General features: G+C 42.8%; 1 protein-coding gene across 2 annotated transcripts in view; it reads left to right on the top strand.

Moving 5' to 3' along the window:
• The window catches only part of LOC124555633 (calcyphosin-like protein), a 332,295-nt gene that overhangs the window by 66,154 nt on the left and 243,359 nt on the right, over positions 1-22,782 (top strand). Inside the window, exon 1 of one of the 2 annotated variants that reach the window (XM_047129608.1) lies at positions 18,572-18,636. The exons of the other annotated variant lie outside the window; for it this stretch is intronic. Coding sequence (XP_046985564.1) covers positions 18,603-18,636 — 34 coding nt within the window. The 5' untranslated portion in view covers positions 18,572-18,602. Of the gene's footprint in view, positions 1-18,571; positions 18,637-22,782 lie in introns of those variants that run through there. 2 annotated transcript variants of the gene reach the window in all.

The following is a 22,782-nucleotide window of genomic DNA, read 5'->3' on the forward strand; positions in this document are numbered from 1 at the left end:
AAAAAAGAACCCCTAAATCTTTCCATGTGAACTCTGATTTCTCTTATTTTGTTATAATAATCGTTCCTCCCTATGTAGGTGGGGGACAACAAAATATTTTTACAATCTGAGGAGAATGTTGGTGATTGAAATTTCATGAGAAGATCCAGTCGCAACGTCAAACGCCTTTGTTTTAACAATTGCCACCCCAATTCTTGTATCATATCTGTGGCACTCACTGCTCTATACCGTGATAATACAAAACTAGCTGCACTCCTCTGAACTTTTTCGAAGTCCTCCGTCGATTCTATATGATGCAGATCCCACGCTGCACAGTAATACTCCAGAAGAGGGAGGATAATCTTAACGTAAACAGTCTCTTTAGTAGACCTGTTGGATTTTCCAAGTGTTCTGTCGGTAAATCGCAGTCTTTGGTTTATTTTCCCCACAACATTATCTATGTGATCGTTGCAATGTAAGTTATTCGTAATTGTAAATCCCTAAGTATTTAGGTGAATTTACAGCCTTTAGATTTATGTGTTTTATTCTGTAACCGAAATTTTATGTACCCATGTGGATAACTTCACACATTCCGTTATTTAAAACAAGTTGACACTTTTTGCACCATACAGATAACTTGTCTAAATCGTTCAGCAATTTGTTTTAATCATCTATTATTTTATATCTGCAAAGAATCTAAGAGGGCAGCTCAGAGTTTCTCCTAAATTGCTTATTTAGATCAGGAACAGCAGAGGGTCTATAACACTTCCTTGGAGAACGCCAGATATATATTCAATTTTTTTTCGATGACTTTCCGTCAGTTACTAAGAGCTGTGACCTCTCTTACAGCTGGCCGGTGTGACCGAGCGGTTCTAGGCACTTCAGTCTGGAACCGCGCGACCGCTACGGTCGCAGGTTCGAGTCCTGCCTAGGGCATGTATGTGTGTGATGTCCTTAGGTTAGTTAGGTTTAAGTAGTTCTACGTTCTAGGGGACTGATGGCCTGAGATGTTAAGTCCCACAGTGCTCAGAGCCATTTGAACCATTTTGAACCTCTCTTACAGGAAATCACGAATCCTGTCGCACAACTGAGACGATATTCCATAGGCACGCCATTTGATTAGGGGTCCCTTGTGAGGGACGGTGCCTTAAGCCTTTTGGAATTGTAAAAATATGGTACCGATTTGACATCCCCTGTCAATAGCACTCATTACTTCGTGAGAAAAAAGTGCTAGTTGTGTTTTCGAAGCACGATATTATCTGAAACCGTGCTGACTATGTGTCAACAGATCATTTTCCTTCAGGTAATTCATGAAATTTGAACACAGTGTATGTTGCAAAATCCTACTGAAAAGCGACGTTGACGACGTGGGTCTGTAATTCAACGTGTAATTGCTCCTATTTTTTTCTTGGGTATTGGTGTGACTTGCGCAATTCTCCAGTTTTTAAGTACAGATCTTTCGACGAACGAGCGTTTCTACATATTCGCTAAATGTGCAGCTATTGTATCACCATACTCTGAAAGGAACCTAACCTAATATACAATCTGGATCCGAGGTCTTGCCTTTATTAAGTGATATAACCTGCTTCGCTACACCGATACCTACTTCTAAGTTACTTGTATTGCCAGTTCTTGATTCGAATTCAGGGATATATACATTGTTTTCTTTGGTGAACGAGTTTCGGAAAACTGTGTTTACTGACTCTGCTTTAGTGGCACTGTTATCCGTAACATCACCATTGTTATCACGCAGTAAATGTATTGATTGTAGCTTTCCGCTGTTGTATTTTGTATTCGACTATAAATCTTTGGATTTTCTGCCCGATTTAGAGGCATAGTTTCGCTGTAGAAACTATTAAAAGCATTTCGCATTGAAGTTCGCGCTAAACCATATCACAATTTATATTTTGTCCTTTTAGTTAGGAAAATAATCTATTTCCTACGGATGTGAATTGTTGATTTTGTAACGCTACCTGTATCCATTACGCAAGTAAAGGATTTTTATCTGTTTCTGCAAACTCATACTTACACTCATAATTCAACGGAATTACAGGCACCTACCTGATGTCGTGGCACGTACTCCTCGATACATGGCAATCGTTGGGGTGACGTGCAGATGCCTGACCGTTCAACCATCAGCCAGAAATCACGAGAATTAGTTTAAGCTGGATCTAAGGATTACACAACTCGCTCGATGGCGTTCCGGACTTCTTTAATAGTACTGAGGTCAGGTGACTTGCAGAGGGACTGGGGGTGTCGTCAAACTATCACACTCATGTCCATGGAGTGTTACCCATTTCTCTCTCTTTATTTCTCTCTCTGCCTCTCTCTTTCCTAGCCGTTATTCCGTCGCACAAGGACCACCGTTTTCATGATTTCACAAATTTATTTTATTTTTTAACTTTGAGTTCAATGCCCTTCCTGCCTCACATTTGTCAGTTAATCTAAAGGAGTGAAATCTTGGGCACCATGTGCTTCTGAATCATGTAGACTTTATTCTGCATGTTAACGTATTTTAACTGTTTGTGCATTGTACACACATCAAAAAAGTTTTGCATCACCTCCGTTCCTAGAGTTCCGAAGCCTGTACAGAAAATTGGAATAGAGATCAACATCAACATCATTTCCGCCATTTTATTGCTAATGAAAACCACACATTGCATATTGTACAACCATACAGCGAAATCTTCAGAGGTGGTGGTCCAGATTGCTGTACACACCGGTACCTCTAATATCTAGTAGCACGTCCTCTTGCACTGACGCATGCCTGTGTTCGTCGTGGCATACTATCCACAAGTTCATCAAGGCACTGTTGGTCCAGATTGTTCCAGTCCTCAACGGCGATTCGGAGTGGGTCCCTCAGAGTGGTTGGTGGGTCACGTCGTCCATGAACAGCCCTTCCCAATCTATCCCAGGCATGTTCGATAGGGTTCATGTCTGGAGAACATGCTGGCCACTCTAGTCGAGAGATGTCGTTATCCTGAAGGAAGTCATTCACAAGATGTGCACGATGGGGGCGCGAATTGTCGTCCATGGAAACGAATGCCTCGCCAATATGCTGCCGATATGGTTGCGCTATCGGTCGGAGGATGGCATTCACGTATCGTACAGCCGTAACGGCGCTTTCCATGACTACCAGAGGCGTACGTCAGCCCCACATAATGCCACCCCAAAACAGCAGGGAACCTCCACCTTGCTGCACTCGCTGGACAGTGTGTCTAATGCGTTCAGCCTGACCGGGTTGCCTCCGAACACGTCTCCGACTATTGTCTGGTTCAAGGCATATGCGACACTCATCAGTGAAGAGAACGTGATGCCAATCCTGAGCGGTCCATTCGGCAGTTGTTGGGCCCATCTGTACCACGCTGCATGGTGTCGAGGTTCCAAAGATGGACCTCGCCATGGACGCCGGGAGTGAAGTTGCTCATCATGCAGCTTAGTGCGCACAGTTTGAGTCGTAACACGACGTCCTGTGGCTGCACCAAAATCATTATTCAACATGGTGACGCTGTCAGGGTTCCTCCGAGCCATAATCCGTAGGTAGCGGTCATCCATTGCAGTAGTAACCCTTGGGCGGCCTGAGCGAGGCATGTAATAAACAGTTCCTGTCTCTCTGTATCTCCTCTATGTCCGAACAACCTCTTTGGTTCGCTCCGAGACGCCTGGACACTTCCCTTGTTGAGAGCCTTTCCTGGCATAAAGCACCAATGCGGACGCGATCGAACCGCGGTATTGACCGTCTAGCCATGGTCGACTACAGACAACACGAGCCGTGTACCTCCTTCGTGGTGGAATGACTGGAACTGATCGGCTGTCGGACCCCCTCCGTCTAATAGGCGATACTCATGCGTGGTTGTTAATATCTTTGGGCGGGTTTAGTGACATCTCTGAACGGTCAAAGGGGCTGTGTCTGTGATACAATATCCACACTCAACGTCTACCTTCAGGAGTTCTGGGAACTGGAGTGATGCAAAACTTTTTTTGATGTGTGTATTTTCTGAGGCTAAGACTGGGGACGAGCCCAGAACTTGTCTAAACGAGCTTGGAAAATCACCCAAAAACCACACTCAGGCTAACTTGCGTACCGGCCTGACTTTCGGTAATTCACCACGTGGATTCGATCTGTTGCTAGCTTACTTTCCTGTTTGAAAAACCATGTTTCATCGCATGTAGATATCCCTCGTACTGTAATATATCCAACACTTGCGTTAACAGTGCCCAGTTAGTAAGCTGGATGCATCATCTCATATAGTGTTTTATACTTGTGCCCTGCTATCACTGTGTACCAACATGGCGAGCGTCCAATAGGGGTACCCCTGCGCCCATGCCAAAATATGTGGCATGTGACCTATGTTGCACATGCGTGAAGTGCTGAATTCTATATTCTATAGCGATGTTGTGTTTCTGGACAGCACAGATACTTAACGTTTGTTGCATTTAAGCACTGAGTAAAGTATGTTGTACTGCACTGTGGTCAACATATCTGCTGTTTCTTATTCAAAGTAATGGGCAGTATTCTTTGTCATCAGCACAATGCCAGGTAACGCTGGCGACAGCGGATTTTCCCAAATCGAAGTACTCGCAGTACACCCTTAACATAGAGGCACATGGAACACCTAGAGATTACATTTCCTAAGAATTATAGTGTTCCATTCGTCATGTGCTAAAGTGTTTCCACTATAAAGCTCTTTGATATTACACGTCTTGCCAATACTGTGCTCGACTGTTACGCCATATTTATCTTACTGTGCGTTTAGATTATAGTTGGAAAAATAAATCAGTAGGGGATTTGTGGGTGTACAGGGTGTGAAATTGAGTACGCAGAACTACCACCCGTGGGAGCAACGATGACTCTAACCCGGCTGGATACTGAATCGAACTAAGTTTGGATGACAGTTACCGGTACGTTATCAGCTCTATTTTTAGTCGCTGGCGAATGGTGGCACGCCAGTCTCTCAACAAACCATGACCAGATGTTTCCAATGGGTGACAGATGTAGAGAAGGTGCTGACCGTAGATCAGAACACCACGGAAAGCGTGCGGTCGTACGATAACTTGTTGAAAAATAACATTATAGAAACCTCGAAGTTAGGACACAGCTACTGCCTTTAATACGTCAGTAATGCAACTGCCGCTTTCATGAATGGGAATCAGAGATTATCTTGTTGTGTTCCCAATGGCGCCAGGTGCTTTGCTAGCATGATAGTAACTAATGCAAGCTGGCAATGTTCCTTCTTCTTGGAGCCTCCACATACAGCGATGTCGATCATGGTACTGTATGCAGAACTGAAACTCGTCTGAAAAGACGAAATGGTGCTACTCGTGTGTCCGTTATTGTCGTCTGGCCCACGGTTGTCAGTGTGTCACTCTCTGCTGCCACATCAAAGGAAACTGCAGCAATTGTCGCCATGCTGACAGTTCGCGGTTTTGCAGACGTCGTGGCACGGCTGGTGTGGATAATTATCTTGTTAAAAACATACCCACTTCCTGATTCGAGATAGGTTATGTGGCTGTAGGATCCTTCACGATCGAACGAACAATATGGCTCTCCTCTCAAGCACTAGGGTATCAGGGCCACTGAGATGCTGCATACAGTTGAGTTGACTCTCCTGAGCCTATTGATTCCATATTCAGAAGACAGTTGTGGCATCCTGACTAGCTAGGGCACCAGTGCCACAGAACAATAAACCCCAGTCTCGATAAGACACGATTCGGCCACCTTCGGATTCCAGTGAGTGTTAAGAGATGTTCTCTTTCTTACATGAGGCATAACATGATTTTCTCACAAATAGACAAGATTGAAATGCAATTTTCTAACAAGAAACCCACTACCTAATCTTCCCTTATACACTGAAATCCAAAGAGACTGGTACACCTGCCTAATATCGTGTAGGGCCCTCGCGATCACGTGGAAGTGCTGCAACACGACGTGGCATGGACTCGGCTAATGTCTGAAGTAGTAGTGAAGGGAACTGACACTATGAATCCTGCAGGGCTGTCCATAACTCCATAAGAGTACGAGGGCGTGGAGATCTCTTCTGAACAGCTCGTTGCAAGGCATCCCAGATATCCACAATAATGTTCACGCCTGGGCAGTTTGGTGGCCAGCAGAAGTGCTTAAATTGAGAAGAGTGTTCCTGGACACTCTGTAGCAATTCTAGGCGTGTGGGGTGTCGCATAGTCCTGCTCGAATTGCCCAAGTCCGTCGGAATGTACAATGGACATGAATGAATGCAGATGATCAGACAGGATGCTTACATAAGTATCACCTGTCGTATCTAGACGTATCAGGGGTCTCATATCACTCCAACTGCACACGCCCCACACCATTACACAGCCTCCAAAAGCTTGAACAGTCCCTTGCTGACATGCAGGGTCCATGGATTCATGAGGTTGTCTCCATACCCGTACACGCCCATCCGCTCGATACAATTTCGAATGAAACTCGTCCGACCAGGCAACATGTTTCCAGTCATCAACAGTTCAATGTGGCTGTTGACGGGCCCAGGTGAAGCGTAAAGCTTTGTGTCGTGCATTCATCAAGGGTATACGAGTGGGTCTTCGGTTCCGAAAGCCCATATCGATGACGTTTCTTTGAATGGCTCACACACTGACACTTGTTGATAGCCCAGCAATGAAATCTGCAGCAATTTGCAGAATGATTGTGAACGATTCTCTTCAGTCGTCGTTTGTCCCGTTCTTGCAGGATCTTTTTCCGGCCGCAGCAGTGTCGGAGATTTGCAATTTTACCGGATTCCTGATATTCGCGGTACACTCGTGAAATGGTCGTACGGGAAAATCACTACCTTGTTCCATCAATCGTGCGCCGCCTATAACACCAGGTTCAAAATCACTTAAATCTTGATAACCAGCCATTGTAGCAGCAGTTACAAATCTAATAACTACGCCATACATTTTTTGTCTTATTATCTCCGACCGCAGTACCATCTTCTGGCTGTTTTCATGTCTCTGTATTTGAATACGCATGCCAATACCAGTTTCTTTGGCGCTTCAGTGTATACAGAATTAGCAGACACTACTACAGCGTTCGTTGTGCTGTTGCACTGAAATGGTTATCATGTGTACACCCAAATATACGCCACAATTCATATTAATTTGACTAATTTTGTATGATATCTTCATGGTGTTGCACTTTTAATGGTCAGCATTTTATTAAAATGTTTCAGCTCCCCGTGAGACCCACGTTCCCAACTTAATGTCCTCACACTACATTCATAGTGCCCCTGCCCATTACACTCATTACAGACAATCTTACCGAGTCCCGTAACAGTTCGGGAAATACGAGTGCATCCGCACAGAAGGAGAAGGTCAATGGCCGATTAGTCTTAACTATATGAAGATGGTATCTGTTCTTTCGGACATGTCCGAAAGAACAGATACCATCGGCGACCATGCAGCGCTCTAGAATGAAATGATAATTAAATCGGAATAAGTCCCTGCAGTCGCACTATCCTCTGTGCCCTTGGTGGCTCAGATGGATAGAGCGTCTGCCGCGTAAGCAGGAGATCCCGGGTTCGAGCCCCAGTCGGAGCACACATTTTCAACTGTCCCCACTGATGTATATCAACGCCTATCGGCAGCGTAGGGTCTTGATTGAATCATCATTTCATTCTAGAGCTCTGCATGATCACCGATGGTATCTGTTCTTTCGAACATGTCCGAAAGAACAGATACCATCTTCATATACCATCAAGTACTGGTCTGCCTTCCACTGCCTTAGTGGCAGCCACTCCACCCCACATTATTCCCTTCTTCACGACGACCACCACTTCCCTGACAACCTCAGTAAGCTAGCCTTTTTGCTGTCCACCTCTCTTAGGTCTTCTCCATTGCCAAAAATCCTCACTTTGATTACTCCCTCTACCCCACAGTCCTTGAATGCTCCAATACATCTGTCCCGCCATTCGCCTCCAGTTTCCAGTACTTGGATCAGTTATCCCCTTAGACATAAACACTTCCATTACTGCACACACCATCAAACTCATACTCAACTTCAAACGCAACACCATCCCAGGTCACGACAGGGTCACCTACTGCCATTTTGAGGAATCCCCCCCCCTCCCCTCCTTCCTGACTGTCCTTGCTACCCTGTGTAATGTCCTCCTCTCCACCATCTTTTACCCTGATCTGTGGAAGACTCCCCACATCCTGCTGTTCCCTAAACCCAACAAACCCCCCTCTGACACCTCCCTATCTTCCCATCTGCCTCACCTCCATATTCAGTAAGGTCTTCGAGTCCATCCTCTACCACCATATTCATCACCAGCTTAACCAGCAACATCTCCTTCGACTTACCCAGTGTGGCTTCTGGCCCTCCTTCTCAACCTTACCAATCTTATTTCCCTTAAACTTAACTCTCATCACTCTGCTATCTTTGTTTCCCTCGATCTCCAGAATACCTATGACCTCATCTGGCATCCTGGGCTCCTCTTTAAACTCCAGATCTACACTCTTCCCATCAATTTCGTCCATCTCGCTGCTTCCTTCCTCTCCTGTTGTCCCTCCTATGTCACTATCCACAATACCAACTCCCATACTTTCTATCCCACTGCTGGTGTGCCCCAAGGCTCTGTCCTTTCCCCTCTCCTCTATCTCCTGTATACTGCAGATATGCCCAGAACCTCCCCTGCCTGTTCACCACCTCCAATTTGGTGATAACACCACATTCCTGGCCCTTTAACCTACCCTTCAAGGTCCCAACATACCCGTCAAACCCATCTTGACCAGTTCACCTCCTGGTGCAACCAATGGCTCCTTCACATCAATCCTTCCAAGACACAGGCAATCATCATAGGTCATACCATCTGCTCATTCTGGCTCCATAATTTTTAACTCACCATTTATGGTGGTCATATCTACCTCACTCCTACCCTGAAATAACTTGGTCTCACCCTTGACTGTCACCTCACCTGGACTCCTCGTCTCTCTATGATAAAACGCAAAGCCCAAAATAGACTCTGCCTCCTGAAATTCCTGTCCAGCCAGGCATGGGGACTGCATCCTTCCACCATCCTTCACACCTGCAAATCCTTGATCCATCCCATACTTTGTTATGCCAGCGTCACCTGGATTTCTGCACCACCCAGATTCTATAAAGCCCTCCAAATCCTTGAACATCATGCACTCTGACTCTCCTTCTGTATCTGTCTCCCATCCTCGACATAGATGATCTATGACCTCATCCCCTTTCCACATCTTCTCCTTTTCTTCAAACATCATCTGCACCCTATACGTCATCTGCAGACTCGATCCCCCCCACCCTCTCGTATCTTCTATCCTCTCTACCCCCACCCCATTGTTGCACCTTTACCATGGTGTCCTGCCCTCTCTTAACACCCTCCACCTCCATGCCCAATGCAACTTCCAGCACCCACCACTCCCGGATGATGAGCTTTGCCCTGACATCTACCCCTCCTACCAACTCTAACCCCACCTTTCCCCTCCTCAGCATTCCCTCTCCCCTCCTCTTCACTTCCCCTGAGCGGTTTTTTCCTCCCTCCTCCACCCCCTCCATTTCCAGTGCACCCCTTGTGCATCTCTGCACTCCCTCCTGATTTTTCCCTCTCCATCCCCCACCCCATCTATCTTCTGCTCCTTGGTGCACCTCCGAGCCCCATGTTTTTCCTCCCACCCTCTCCAGCCCCCTCTCTCTCTGCCCCCTCCTGTGCCCTGTTTTTCCTCCTCTCAGGCCTCCCTTCCCCTGGCAGGTCCCTCCTGGCAGTTTTTGCTCTTAGTCATATATGCTCCGTCTAGTGCAGCGGTTTTAAAGTGTCGTCGTTCTGGTGTGTTAAGAATATGGCCAGCCTTTTGCTTGTGTGTGTGTGACTTCAGTGTTTTACATACTACGCAAATCGCCAACTGTGTTTTTTTTTTTTTTTAATTTTATGTGGACTGTTTTTAAAGTGTCTCACAATGAACGTCTCCGAGTACGTGTACATTTTAACCCCCGCTGTCCCCCCTTATTTTTTCCTTATGCCCTCCTTTATCGTCTTTTACATATATCGTTTTCATCTTTCTATCAAATTTATCACTCAGCTAAAGAGCGGCGAATTGTGCTGCTACCAGCCCTCCCCTGCCCGTATGGGACAGGGGAATGAAATCACAATTTAAAAAAAAAAAAAACGTTGGAATTTTACTCGAATTTGACGAGGCAAGTGAACTGAGAAATTTTTATGCAAGGACTATGCAGAGCAAAACTTCGTAACCAGCTTGATGGGTATATTACTTCTCTTCTGTAACTTATGTTTCTACCAACGGAAACTCCCCATCGCACCCCCCTCAGATTTAGTGGTAAAATGCCTCGGTGGTTAGCCTGTCAAAAACTGAACACAAATCAAGCACGAAAACAGGAAGAAGGTGTACTGAACTGTGAAAAACGAAGCAAAATAGAAACAGTGGACGATCCCAGCTCTAGATATGCAACATCGAGCGCATTGCAAGAACCACGACGATGTGATTGTGTGTTCAGGTTGCTGGACTGCAAAGCGGGAGATCCGTGTTCAAATCTCCCTAGCGCGCCACTTTTTTCACAAAATTATGAACATTCCGTCCGTTACTGACGTGTCTGTTCTCCTTCTGTAGTCTTGATAGTTGCCATACTATACATTGGTTATAGAATATGTGTTGCGTGGTAAGAATATATTACCGTCACAAGCAAATGTCATGAATAGTGAGAGCAGACGAGATGCAGTATAGACCTCTCACAGAAATGAAAACAACAAATAAGCGGGTGTGAACTATGTTACAACAAAGCAATTCAACAGTCAAAACTTCCTAAACGGAAACCAGAATCATATGTGGCACATGTCTAGGACAAGTAGGAAGTACGTAGTTCTGGAGGTCCCATCCTTACACCTCGCTGTTGCAAACGGACGAAACATAACGACACAGACGCAAATTTGAATACAGCGAACAGACACGTCAATGACCGGTCGGACAGTTCATAATTTTGTGGAAAAACAAATATGAGGCACGTGACCTGGAAGTTTGAACACAGATCTCCCCCTTCGCAGGCAAACACGGTGACCACGTTACCACGACGCCGTCGCTGTTAAAATGCCCTTGATGTTGCACATCTTGAGCTTGGACCATTTACTGTTTCTATTTTGATTCTTTTTTTCACACTTCAGCAAACTTTCTTTCCATTTCCATTCTTGATCTGTGTTCAGTTTTTGACGGGGCTATCCATTGGGCCATATTACCACTATATCTGTGGTGCGGGGGGGCAGGGGGGGGGGGAGGTGCGATGGAGAGTTTCTCTTATGAGGAACGTTGTGAAGCAGTTATCACATTACTTAAATCGGTGGGAAAATGGCTGTAACTTAATATCAAAACTTTAAAGCCATTTGCAGATTTTTGAAACTAATGCAGCTAAAAAAGTTTACGACTTTTAATGTAAAATATTTTGAGAAAGAATAAAACGGAAGATGATGAGCAGCTTCCTCTTAGAAATATTGTGCAGTTTAGGCAATACCATCCAATCCTACGATCCCAAATATTTCTCACTCTCGAAATGTTTCAATGCGAATTCCGATTTCTCTGCCCATTTCTCCCCATGTAGGTGTGAGTCAAATAAATATTTTCGCCTTCGGAGGAGAAAACTGAAGATTGAAATTTCGTGCCTCACCACAGCGAAAAACGCATTTGTTTGAATGATAGCCACTCCCAATCCCTTATCATATCCGTGACTCTCTCTCTGTCGTGACATCAGAGAAGTAGCTGCCCTTCTTTGAACTTTTCCGATGTCCTCTTTGAATACTATCTGGTAAGAATACCCTCCCACGGAAATAATACTTCAGAAGATGACACGGAAATAATACTTCAGAAGATGACACGGAAATAGTACTTCAGAAGATGACACGAAAGCTTAATTAAACTAGGCAATCTGTACTGTGGATTTGTTGCACGTTCTGAGTGTTCTGCCAACAAAACATATACTTTGTTTCGCCTTACCCGCAAAATTTTCGATGTGATGGTTCTAATTTAAGATGTTCGTAATTGTAATCCCTAGGTATTTAGATGAAATTTAAATTTGTGTGACTTATTGCGAAATCGATTTTTTGAGTATTCGTATGAAGGACAATAGTCTTTTTGTTGTTCTCATTTTTGGCACCGTACAGAGATCTTGTCTAAATCATTTTGTAATTTGTTTCGATCATCTGTTAACTAGGCGGTAAACGATAGTGTCATCTGGAGACAATCTAAGGGGGTGGCAGTTCAGATTGTCTTCTAAATGATTAATATAAATTAAGAAAAGCAGAGGGCCTATAACGCTTCGATGGAGAATCTTACAGTTATAATTTCAGTTTCACTAAATGACTTTTCGTCAGTTACTACTAACTGTAACATTTCTGTCAGCAGATCACCAATCCAGTTGCACGATTGAGATGATACTCCTTAGGCAGGTAATTTGTTTAGGAGATAATTCAGTAACTTCGTAAGATACATCTGATATGAGGTTCTGAACAGACAAGACGGGCCTCTGACGCAACTACTTATGTTTGAGTATGATCCAGAGTGGTCGAAACAGCTCATGTAAATAAAAATGTGCAGCTGAGACTCAACGATAAAAGATAATTTTTTAAATCTCAACACAGTTGCTGATCCTCTCGATACGAATATGTCGGCTATGGTAAAAGTACTAACATCCTAGACAATACATCTGTACTGAAGCTATTTGTTGATGTGTTCCTTTATAACTCAAAAAACACAGACCTCACATACTCGTTCCATTTCTTATAGCTTCGCGGCGTTTCACCCAGATATCTAAACGACTTGAATATGTCAAGCAGGACAATACTAACGCTGTATCCGGATATAACAGGTTTGTTTTTCCTACTCATTCGCATTAATTTATATTTTTTTCTACATTTAGAGCAAGCTCCCATTCATCACACCAACTAGAAATTTTGCCTTACAGCATCATCAGCAAACAATCGAAGATTGCTACCAACACTGTCCGCCAAATTTTTATGTATATAGAGAACAACAGCGATCCTATCACACTTCCCTGGGCACTCCTGACGATACCCTTATCTCTGATGAACACTCCCCGTCGAGGACAACATATTGGGTTCTATAACTTAGGAAGAGAACGAGCCACTCACGTATCTGTGAACTTATTCCATATACTCGAACCTCCGTTTACAGCCTGCGACGGGGCACTGTAAAACGCCTTACAGGAATCTAGAAATATGGAATGTGCTTGTTGCCCTTCAGACCTAGTTCGCAGTATCTCATGTGAGAAAAGGGCAAGCTGCGTTTCGCACGAACGACGCTTTCTAAAACCATGCTGATTTGTCGAAGTAAGCTTCTTGGTCTCAACAAAATTCATTATATTCGAACTCAGAATATCTTCAAGGATTCTGCAGCAAACTGATGTTACCGTTATTGATCTGTAGTTTTGCGGGACCGTTTTTTTACCCTTTCTTATATGCAGGAGTCATCTGCGCTATTTTTCCAGTCGCTTGGGAATTTGCGCTATCCGGGGGATTCGCCATAAATGCAAGCTAGGCAAAGTGTACTCTTTGTAAAACCGGGCTGGGATTCCATCCGGACCTTGTGACTTATTTTATTTCAACTCTTTCAGTTGTTTCTCTACACCAGGCATCCTTATTACTATGTCGTATACACAGGAGTCTGTTCGATAGTCAAACGCCGGTATGTTTGTACTATTATCCTGCTTGAACGATGTCTTCAACGCAAAATTTAAAACTTCGACTTTCGTTTTGCTTTCTTCAATTCCTTGCACATACGACGGCTTAAATGTTTAATATAGTCTATATTCAATTGGTGAGAAGTCTTCTGTTGAAGAATGTTCAGTAGAAGACATGGTTTCACTCACTTCTTCTCGCTGCACGGAGCATCGCATTATCTTGGAAAAAAAAAGAAAACGTTCTTTTAACTAACGTAGTCCATTAAACTTGTAATTTTTACGCATGTCATTGAACTGGGAACATTATTTCGCAATATTCATTGTTTTATAAGCGTTTCAGAGAGAAGGAATGTTATATCTCTCAATCAGGTAGCGAGGTTAGAAAATTTAAAAAGGGATATGGCTAGGTTAAAATCAGATATAGCGGGGATTAGTGAAGTTTGGTAGCAGGGCGAACACGACATCTGGACGGGTGAGTGCTGGGTTATAAATACGCAGTCAAATAGGGGTGATGCAGGAGTAGCTCTAATAATGAATAAGAAAAGAGAAATATTGGTAAACTGCTAAGAGCAGCATAATGAACTTATTACCGTAGCCAAGGTAGACACGAAGCCAACACTCACCAAGGTAGTAAAAGTTCATATGTCAGCTGGATCCGCAGAAGAGATTAAATAAATTATTCAAATAGTTGATGGAGAGGAAAATTTAATTGTGATGGGGGACTGGAATTCGAAAACAGAAAACGGGAGAGATGGCAAAATGATAGGAGGGTATGGACTAGAGGAAATGAATTAAGAAGGAAGTCGCCTGGTTGAATTTTGGAGTTCGCTAACAACTGGTTTAAGAATCATGAAAGAAGTCTGTATACGTGGAAGAAACCTGGAGACACCAAAAGGTTTCAGATTGATTATTTAATTGCAAGATAGAGATTTCGGAAGCAGATTTTAAACTGTAAGACATTGTCAGGGTCAAATGTGGACACTGAACACTATTTATTTGTTATGGACTATAGATTAAAACTGTAGAAATCGCAAGAAGATAGAAAACTAAGCAGATGGGACCTAGATAAGTTGAAAAAACGAAAGGTTGATGAGAGTTTCAGAAGGAGTAGTAGGCAACGATTGGACAGAACAGGCTGGGTAGCTTTGAGTGATGAAATATTGAAGACAGCAGAAGATCACGTAAAAAACAGAGCCTAGTACAAATATTTGGACATAGTAGAAGGTGTTGGATTCCATTGATGAAAGCTGAAAATATAAAAATGCATCAAATGAAGCAGGAGAAAGAGAATACAAAAATCTAAAAATTGGGATTGAGAAGAAATGCAAAGTGGCTAAGCAGGAATAGCTAGAGGATAAATGTAAGGATATAGAAGCAAATATATACTGCCTATAGGCGTTTGGAGAAAAGAAAAGCTGCTGTATGCATATAAAGAGCTCAGACGGAAAACCAGTACTAGGGAAAGAAGGGAAAGATGCAACGTGGAAGAAATACATAGAAGGGCTATACAAGGGAAATGTGCTTGAAGCCAGTAATGCAGAAAGGGAAGAGGACATAGATGAAGATGACATGGGAAATTTGATACTGCGAGACGAATTTGACATAACACTGAAAGACCTAACTCGAAACAATGCCCCTGAAGTAGACGACATTCCCACAGAAGTACTGATAGTCTTGGGTAAGCCACCCATGACATAACTACTCCACTTAGTGTGCAAGATTTATGAAAGAGGAGAAATACCATCAGACTTCAAGAAGAATGTAATAATCCTAAAAAAGAAGGTACTGATAGGTGCGATTATTACCGAACCATCAGTTTAATAATTCATGGTTGCAAAACACTAACGCGATTTTTTTATAGAAGAATTTAAAGGCTGTAGGAGTCGACCTCGGTTAAGATCAATTTGTATTCTGCAGAATTGTAGGAACACGTGAGGTAATGCTGACTGTATGACTTATCTTAGAAGATAGGTTAAGGAAAGGCAAACCTACATTTACAGCTTTTGCAGATGTGGAGGAAGCTTTTGATAATGTCGGCTGATTAGATTCTTTGAAATTCTGAAGATAGCAGGAGTGAAATACAGGGAGTGAAAGGTTATGTACAACTTGTAAACAAACCAGACGACAATTATAAGAGTCGATGCGCATGGAAGGGAAGCAGTGGTTGAGGGAGTGAAACAGTGTTGAAGCTTATCCCCGGTGGCATTCAAGTCAGTACATTGAGTAAGCAGTAAAGGAGATCAAAGAAAAAATTTGAAGAACGGAGAACAAATGAAAAGTTTGACGTTTGCCGATGACATTGTAATTCTGTCAGAGACAGCAAAGGACTTGGTAGAGCAGTTGAACGGAAAGGACATTAACTTAAAAGGAGGGTTCAAGATGAACTTCAACAAAAACAAAGCAAGAGTAATGGAATGTAGTCGAATTAAATCAGGCGATGCTGAGGGAGTCAGATTAGGATATTTGAAGTAGCAGATGAGTTTTGCTATTTGAGCAATATAATTACTAATGAGGGACGAAGCAGAGAGAATATAAATTACAGACTGGAAATGACAAGAAATGTGTTTCTGAAGAACAGAAATTTGTTAACATCAAATAAAGATTCAAGTGTTAGGACGTTGTCTCGAAGGTATTTGTCCGGAGTGTGGCTTTATTTGGAAGTGAAACGTGGACAATAAAAATTTTGGCAAGAAGCTAAAGGAAGCTTTTGAAATGTGGTGGTACAGAGAAATGCTGAAGATCAGATGGGTATATCATGTAACCAATCAGAAGGTACTGAATAGAACTTAGTTAGTTACATGTGCCATAGATCATTTGAACGATTCTTTTAACTAAATGAAGTGGAATGACTCAGTTTACAGGATATGTGCACATGATTAGCGTTAACATTAATGAACACATTATTTTTTTTAGTCTTACTCATGAAACTACACTTAAAAGCTTTTTTAAACTGGCTATCAGTTTTTAAATAGAAATTCGTCAATGAAATAGAAGACCTTGTCCAGGAGAAGTGATTTTAAGTTTGATTTAAAACTTACTTAACTACCTGTCAGGCATTTAGAGATTTTCTATTATTATTGGGAAAAATGATCAAAAATTTTTGTTGCTGCATACTAAACTTCTTTCTGAGCCACTGACAGCTTTAATAATGGGTAATAAATGTTCTTTTCAAATTATGGTGGATTATTTATGACGAATTTCATTAGCAAATATATGCGCTGTGACGGCACAGTTAAAATTCCTAGTTCCTGAAGAGGTACATAAATGACGTCTGTGGGTGAGCACCATATATTATTCTTACTGCTCATTTTTGTTTAATCGACACTTTCTTTCTGGGTGGTGAGTTAACCCAGAAAATAACTCCACAAGGCATTACTGGGTGGAAATATGCAATATACTGAAGAAGGTTGATTCGTCTGTTTCCAAGATAAACAATTATACGAAGAGCAAAAGTAGCTGAATTTAATTGTTTGAAAAGCTCTGTAGTATACTTCTTCCACTTCAAGTTTTCTTTAATATGTACACCCAAAATTTGGAGCATTCTACGCTATTTAGTGACTCCTCCTCACGTGCTACATCAAATGTTGAAATGACTGATGTGTTTTTTCCAAAATGTAGTGACAGTCCATTTTCTGAGAATCACTTTATAATTGTATGGAAAATATCATTTACCATCTCTTCCGTTGCCTTCTCCCTAATGGGATTTATTATAACACTAATATCTTCTGCAAAACGAAGCAATTCTGTTTATTGAATATTAAGTGGGAGGTCATTCACATATAAAAGGAATAGGAGTGCACACAAAATTGAATCCCGTGGGACTCACACTATGGTTTTTGAATTGGGGAGAAAAGAAATTTGTGGCATAACTTGACCAAAAAAAAAAAAAAAAATTGGTTTCTAGGGCACAGTCTGAGACATCAAGGGATCACCTTTTAGTATTGGAGGGAACTGGGAGAAGGGGTGGGGGGCGGGAATTGTAGAGGGAGACCAAGAGATGAATACAGTAAGCAGGCTCAATAGGACGTAGGTTGCAGTAGCTATTCGGAGATGAAAGAGGAAGAGGCTTGCACTGGATACAGTAACGCGGAGAGCGGCGTCAAGTCATTCTTCGGACTGAAGAACACAACAACAACAACGCAACAGAAAGAATATAGCAGCTTATCGCTTAACATGTAATATTCACTCTCTGGAAGAGATGCGTACAGCGTAAATGGGCCCTCACCAGAACACGGACATTGTACGTAGAAGCGATGATTATGTTACGTTATCTATTTTTCACCGTAAGTAATTGAAAATCGGAACGTTTATATCTCGGAAATACAGACGAAAGCACACTTTTTGCCAGCGTGACACGTGATATTCAGATGACGAAAGCAGGTAGTTGCATTTAGAGCTTCATCATTATTCCAAAATCTGGTAATTTGGTGGAGAACACGGTAATAATGCCATTGCTGTATCTTGTGGCATATGTCTCCTATAATGTTCTATGTTCCTATCTGTTGGTGTTTCACAATGAATGTCGCTTGTTTCAGTTCTAGAGCTCGTACCTTTTATTACGAAACATTGCATGGTTCGTTCATTCACTACGATAGTTTAAAACGCCCCTCGCAGTTATTAGTCTCGTCTACTGCGTCTTAATCATGCTTTAGGGGAAACTGAGCGGAAATATACTGTAGCACAAAGACTATACAAACGCTGTCGGACGTCAATAACTTTACAGACACGTTTGTGAGATGTTACCCATGGTACACTCTGCGCAGATTAATATCAACAAACGTTTTAATGGGTATCCCGTATCAGTACTCACACGCACTAATCGCCAAGTGCATAGCCCTGTTCTTGTGCGCTTTTATCGATTGCAGGGCTTTATATAAAGACGCGGGGGTTGAACGAACGGTCAGTCTAGCCGAGGTGTTACTGGCATGACGGGAGGCAGCAGCTCGCAATGTTCAGGAAAAAATGGAAGGTTACCTCTCACAGTAAGTGCTTGTGTTGTCGACAACAGTAGTGTTGCATGGCTCTTCGCTTTGGTGGTGTGACTAGCTCTGTATCAGTTTGGAGCTACCACGTATGAATTCTGCTGTTTATTGTTGTGCTGCATATCTAACAGAAATTAAACAATACCCAGTGCCCACGAGAACAGCTTACGTCGATAAACTTGATACGTTGCCGTCCATCGTTTCATTGCTAGGGAAATTGACTATCGAGACGACGTCCACCTGACAAACATGAACGATAGAATTTAATTAATGAAATGTTAGTTACATCAAGCAAAACACCTTTGTGCTGTTTCATGCAAATTTATTCTCATGCATATCAAGATCTAGAATTAGATTCCGGGTGAAAGTACAGCAAAAATTGAATTTATTAGCGTTTTACCGTCATCGCAGGTTAATCTGATTGCATTCTCAAAAATTATCCATCGCTGCTAGAGAAATATTATTTTATTTCTAGAAGTTCTGTCTTATTGTCACCTGTACACACTTCAACATTTTCACTGTAGCGTCATAAACAGCACTTTTTATGGTACAGCGTTCACTGTTGAAAGCTGTCACTGGATGAGACGGATAAATACCGTTAAAATAACGTGGCAACTGTGGTTATCATTTTGTAGCTGTTTTTTTATGCAGATAGTAACAGTAAGAACTGTGTTGAAAAGTAAGAATACACATAGTAGCAGCAAAATGAGTTTATTTTTCTTTTTTGTTGTCTGTATATAAGCATGTAAACAGATGGATATGCGCACGTGCTCGAGACGTATTTTTATAAGTTTAGTGTATACATGATGTTCCGAAATTCCCGTTACAAACCTTTAGGATTTGTAGAGGGGAGTGAGTACATAACATTTTGAATAGGAACTCACGTCCAGAAACGTACCGTTTCCGCTCTACGACGGCTTCATTTCAGATGTTTAACTAATCCACGTGCGCTTGAGGGATGAAATGAGGGAATGACACAATACAATTATTACATAACAATTCGAAAGGAAACACAATGAAACACTCATTTATCACTTAAGCACACTTGTTTGCATTAACACTTAAACACTGTCTGTTTACATTATTCCAAAACAGAAAAGAATCAAGCATACTTTACGTACAGAACGTAATGTTTAAGTGTTAATGCAAACAATTGTGCCTCAGTGATAAATGGATGTTTCGTTATGTTTTCTTTCGAATTGTTATCTAAAAATTTTACTGCGTCACGCCTAATTCAGTTCCTCAAGCAGAAGCGGATGAGTTAAACATTTGAATTGAAACCGACGTAGAACAGAAACGGTACGTTTCTGGACGTGTTCCTATCAAGATATTATGCACTCACTCCCCTCGACGAGTCCTAGAAATTTGTAACGGGGATTTCCGAACACCCTGTATGTACGTGTGTGTGTGTGTGTGTGTGTGTGTGTGTGTGTGTGTGTGAGAGAGAGAGAGAGAGAGAGAGAGAGAGAGAGAGAGAGAGAGAGAGAGTGGGTGGACAGAGGCATATACTCTCGTTTCTTGCATTAGTAACACCTGACATATCTGCTGTAGCTTCAGGTAAGGCTTTCATTTTCCCAATACTAACTGTTACATACTGTTGTGTTACGCATTTAGGTAAAGAGTGACGTTTCTCCAAAGATTTTTTCCAGTTCCTATGGATATGATTTCACCTCACTCAGGATAAATTCGCTTCCATTACTTCGACGGCTGATTTATTTTGGAATTAATGTCGGCTGTGGAACCGCTCCGAATGGTAGTTTTCTTAATTTGATGCCACCTGCATTTCATTTATCGCATGGATACGAGCAACTAATGCTAAAAATGTAAATAGATTCCTCATTCTCTAATCGCTTGTTTTATGTCTTAGGCCTCTGTGTATCGCCGCTCCTTCTACTACAAAACCCACCAAGCGAGCTGGTGCGCTGGTTGAGACATTGGATTGGCGTGGTGGAGAGCGGGACTCAAATCCCCTTCAAGCCATCCAGTGCTTCCACAAATCGCTTGAGACAAATGCCAGGATGATACTCTTGAAAAGAAGACGATCGATTTCCTTCGCCGTCCTTGTGCATACCGAGCATGAACCCCATCTCTAATTATGTCGTTGTCAACGGGATGTTAAATCTTTTTATGATATATCCTCTGACTGACATCAAATTAAACATTTCTGTTCCATTGTTGTGTGTGGTTTGGTGGCTGTGCGTGTAAGGCAAACCACATTTCCTAAGATCTGGGGTTCGAGTCCTGTTTGGTCTTAGAATTCTTTTTCTGGTGACGTTTTAACAATGATTTGTGTGTGTTAAAAAAATCGAGTTGCATAATGGCTGGATGATGCAGTTTTCAGATCACTGGAAGGCAAGGACACACAATCTTCAATAGAACCATCTGCAGTAAAGCACTGTCGAGTACCGCGACCGTTCTGAGTGATGATAGCTTTCACTTCCTTTCTCGACGTAACTAAGCCACGATAGTTTTCACTTCCTTTCTCGACGTAACTAAGCCACGGAACTAAGACTTGCTAATACCGCGTCTCGATTTCGTGTCTCCGTTCGGCTATTAATTTCTAGTTCTATTCGACTATCTCGGAACCAAGTCCAAGGGCAGGTTGCTTGTCTAACGGCTTCCAGGGCCAGAAAAAAACTTGGTTTGTATACTTCGCGTAATTATTGACCGAATTTAAAAATTTAAAATGTTGTCACAATCTACTCATTAACAGGTGTAAACTTACGTAAAACGTTTAAAGCAATTAGACAAGTATTAAAGTAAAAAACGGTATGGTATGTTTGTCTTGAGGCAGCGTAAGTGGCCGTGCGGAAATACTAAGATTATACTCATTTAGTATTTGAGAATGAGAACACTTAGCGGCTTCCATAGAACTTTACACTTAATTCCACTTCCTTACGAAACTTTTTATCCCTGACACCCCCCACAAAATCATGAAAGGAAAAAAGTTTATCGCTAACTACATTTTTACTGTTCATGCAGTCAAACTTCAGCTCCAGGCATGACGTTTTAATTTATTACTTCTTTGCTTCAGAATCTATTCGCAACACATTTTGCAGGCAGTATCGACATAAGACTGTTACTTGCAAAATTATGTCATTGCTCGAGACATTGTTCAGGAGACCAAACGTTATAAACATTCAGATGCATGAAACACGTGCTTTGGCTTAAAATGGAGCGGAGAATACCCAGGCTATATACATCAAGTGGTTTATAGTGAGACAACTTAGCAACTTCCAATAAATTGTAAGTATAATTTTAAATCTTTTCTATAGATTTTTTCGCTTACGTACTTAATGTCAAATATTTAACACATTAACTACACTCCTGGAAATGGAAAAAAGAACACATTGACACCGGTGTGTCAGACCCACCATACTTGCTCCGGACACTGCGAGAGGGCTGTACAAGCAATGATCACACGCACGGCACAGCGGACACACCAGGAACCGCGGTGTTGGCCGTCGAATGGCGCTAGCTGCGCAGCATTTGTGCACCGCCGCCGTCAGTGTCAGCCAGTTTGCCGTGGCATACGGAGCTCCATCGCAGTCTTTAACACTGGTAGCATGCCGCGACAGCGTGGACGTGAACCGTATGTGCAGTTGACGGACTTTGAGCGAGGGCGTATAGTGGGCATGCGGGAGGCCGGGTGGACGTACCGCCGAATTGCTCAACACATGGGGCGTGAGGTCTCCACAGTACATCGATGTTGTCGCCAGTGGTCGGCGGAAGGTGCACGTGCCCGTCGACCTGGGACCGGACCACAGCGACGCACGGATGCACGCCAAGACCGTAGGATCCTACGCAGTGCCGTAGGGGACCGCACCGCCACTTCCCAGCAAATTAGGGACACTGTTGCTCCTGGGGTATCGGCGAGGACCATTCGCAACCGTCTCCATGAAGCTGGGCTACGGTCCCGCACATCGTTAGGCCGTCTTCCGATCACGCCCCAACATCGTGCAGCCCGCCTCCAGTGGTGTCGCGACAGGCGTGAATGGAGGGACGAATGGAGACGTGTCGTCTTCAGCGATGAGAGTCGCTTCTGCCTTGGTGCCAATGATGGTCGTATGCGTGTTTGGCGCCGTGCAGGTGAGCGCCACAATCAGGACTGCATACGACCGAGGCACACAGGGCCAGCACCCGGCA

This window comes from Schistocerca americana, chromosome X, assembly GCF_021461395.2.
Source record: "Schistocerca americana isolate TAMUIC-IGC-003095 chromosome X, iqSchAmer2.1, whole genome shotgun sequence".
Taxonomy (NCBI): domain Eukaryota; kingdom Metazoa; phylum Arthropoda; class Insecta; order Orthoptera; family Acrididae; genus Schistocerca; species Schistocerca americana.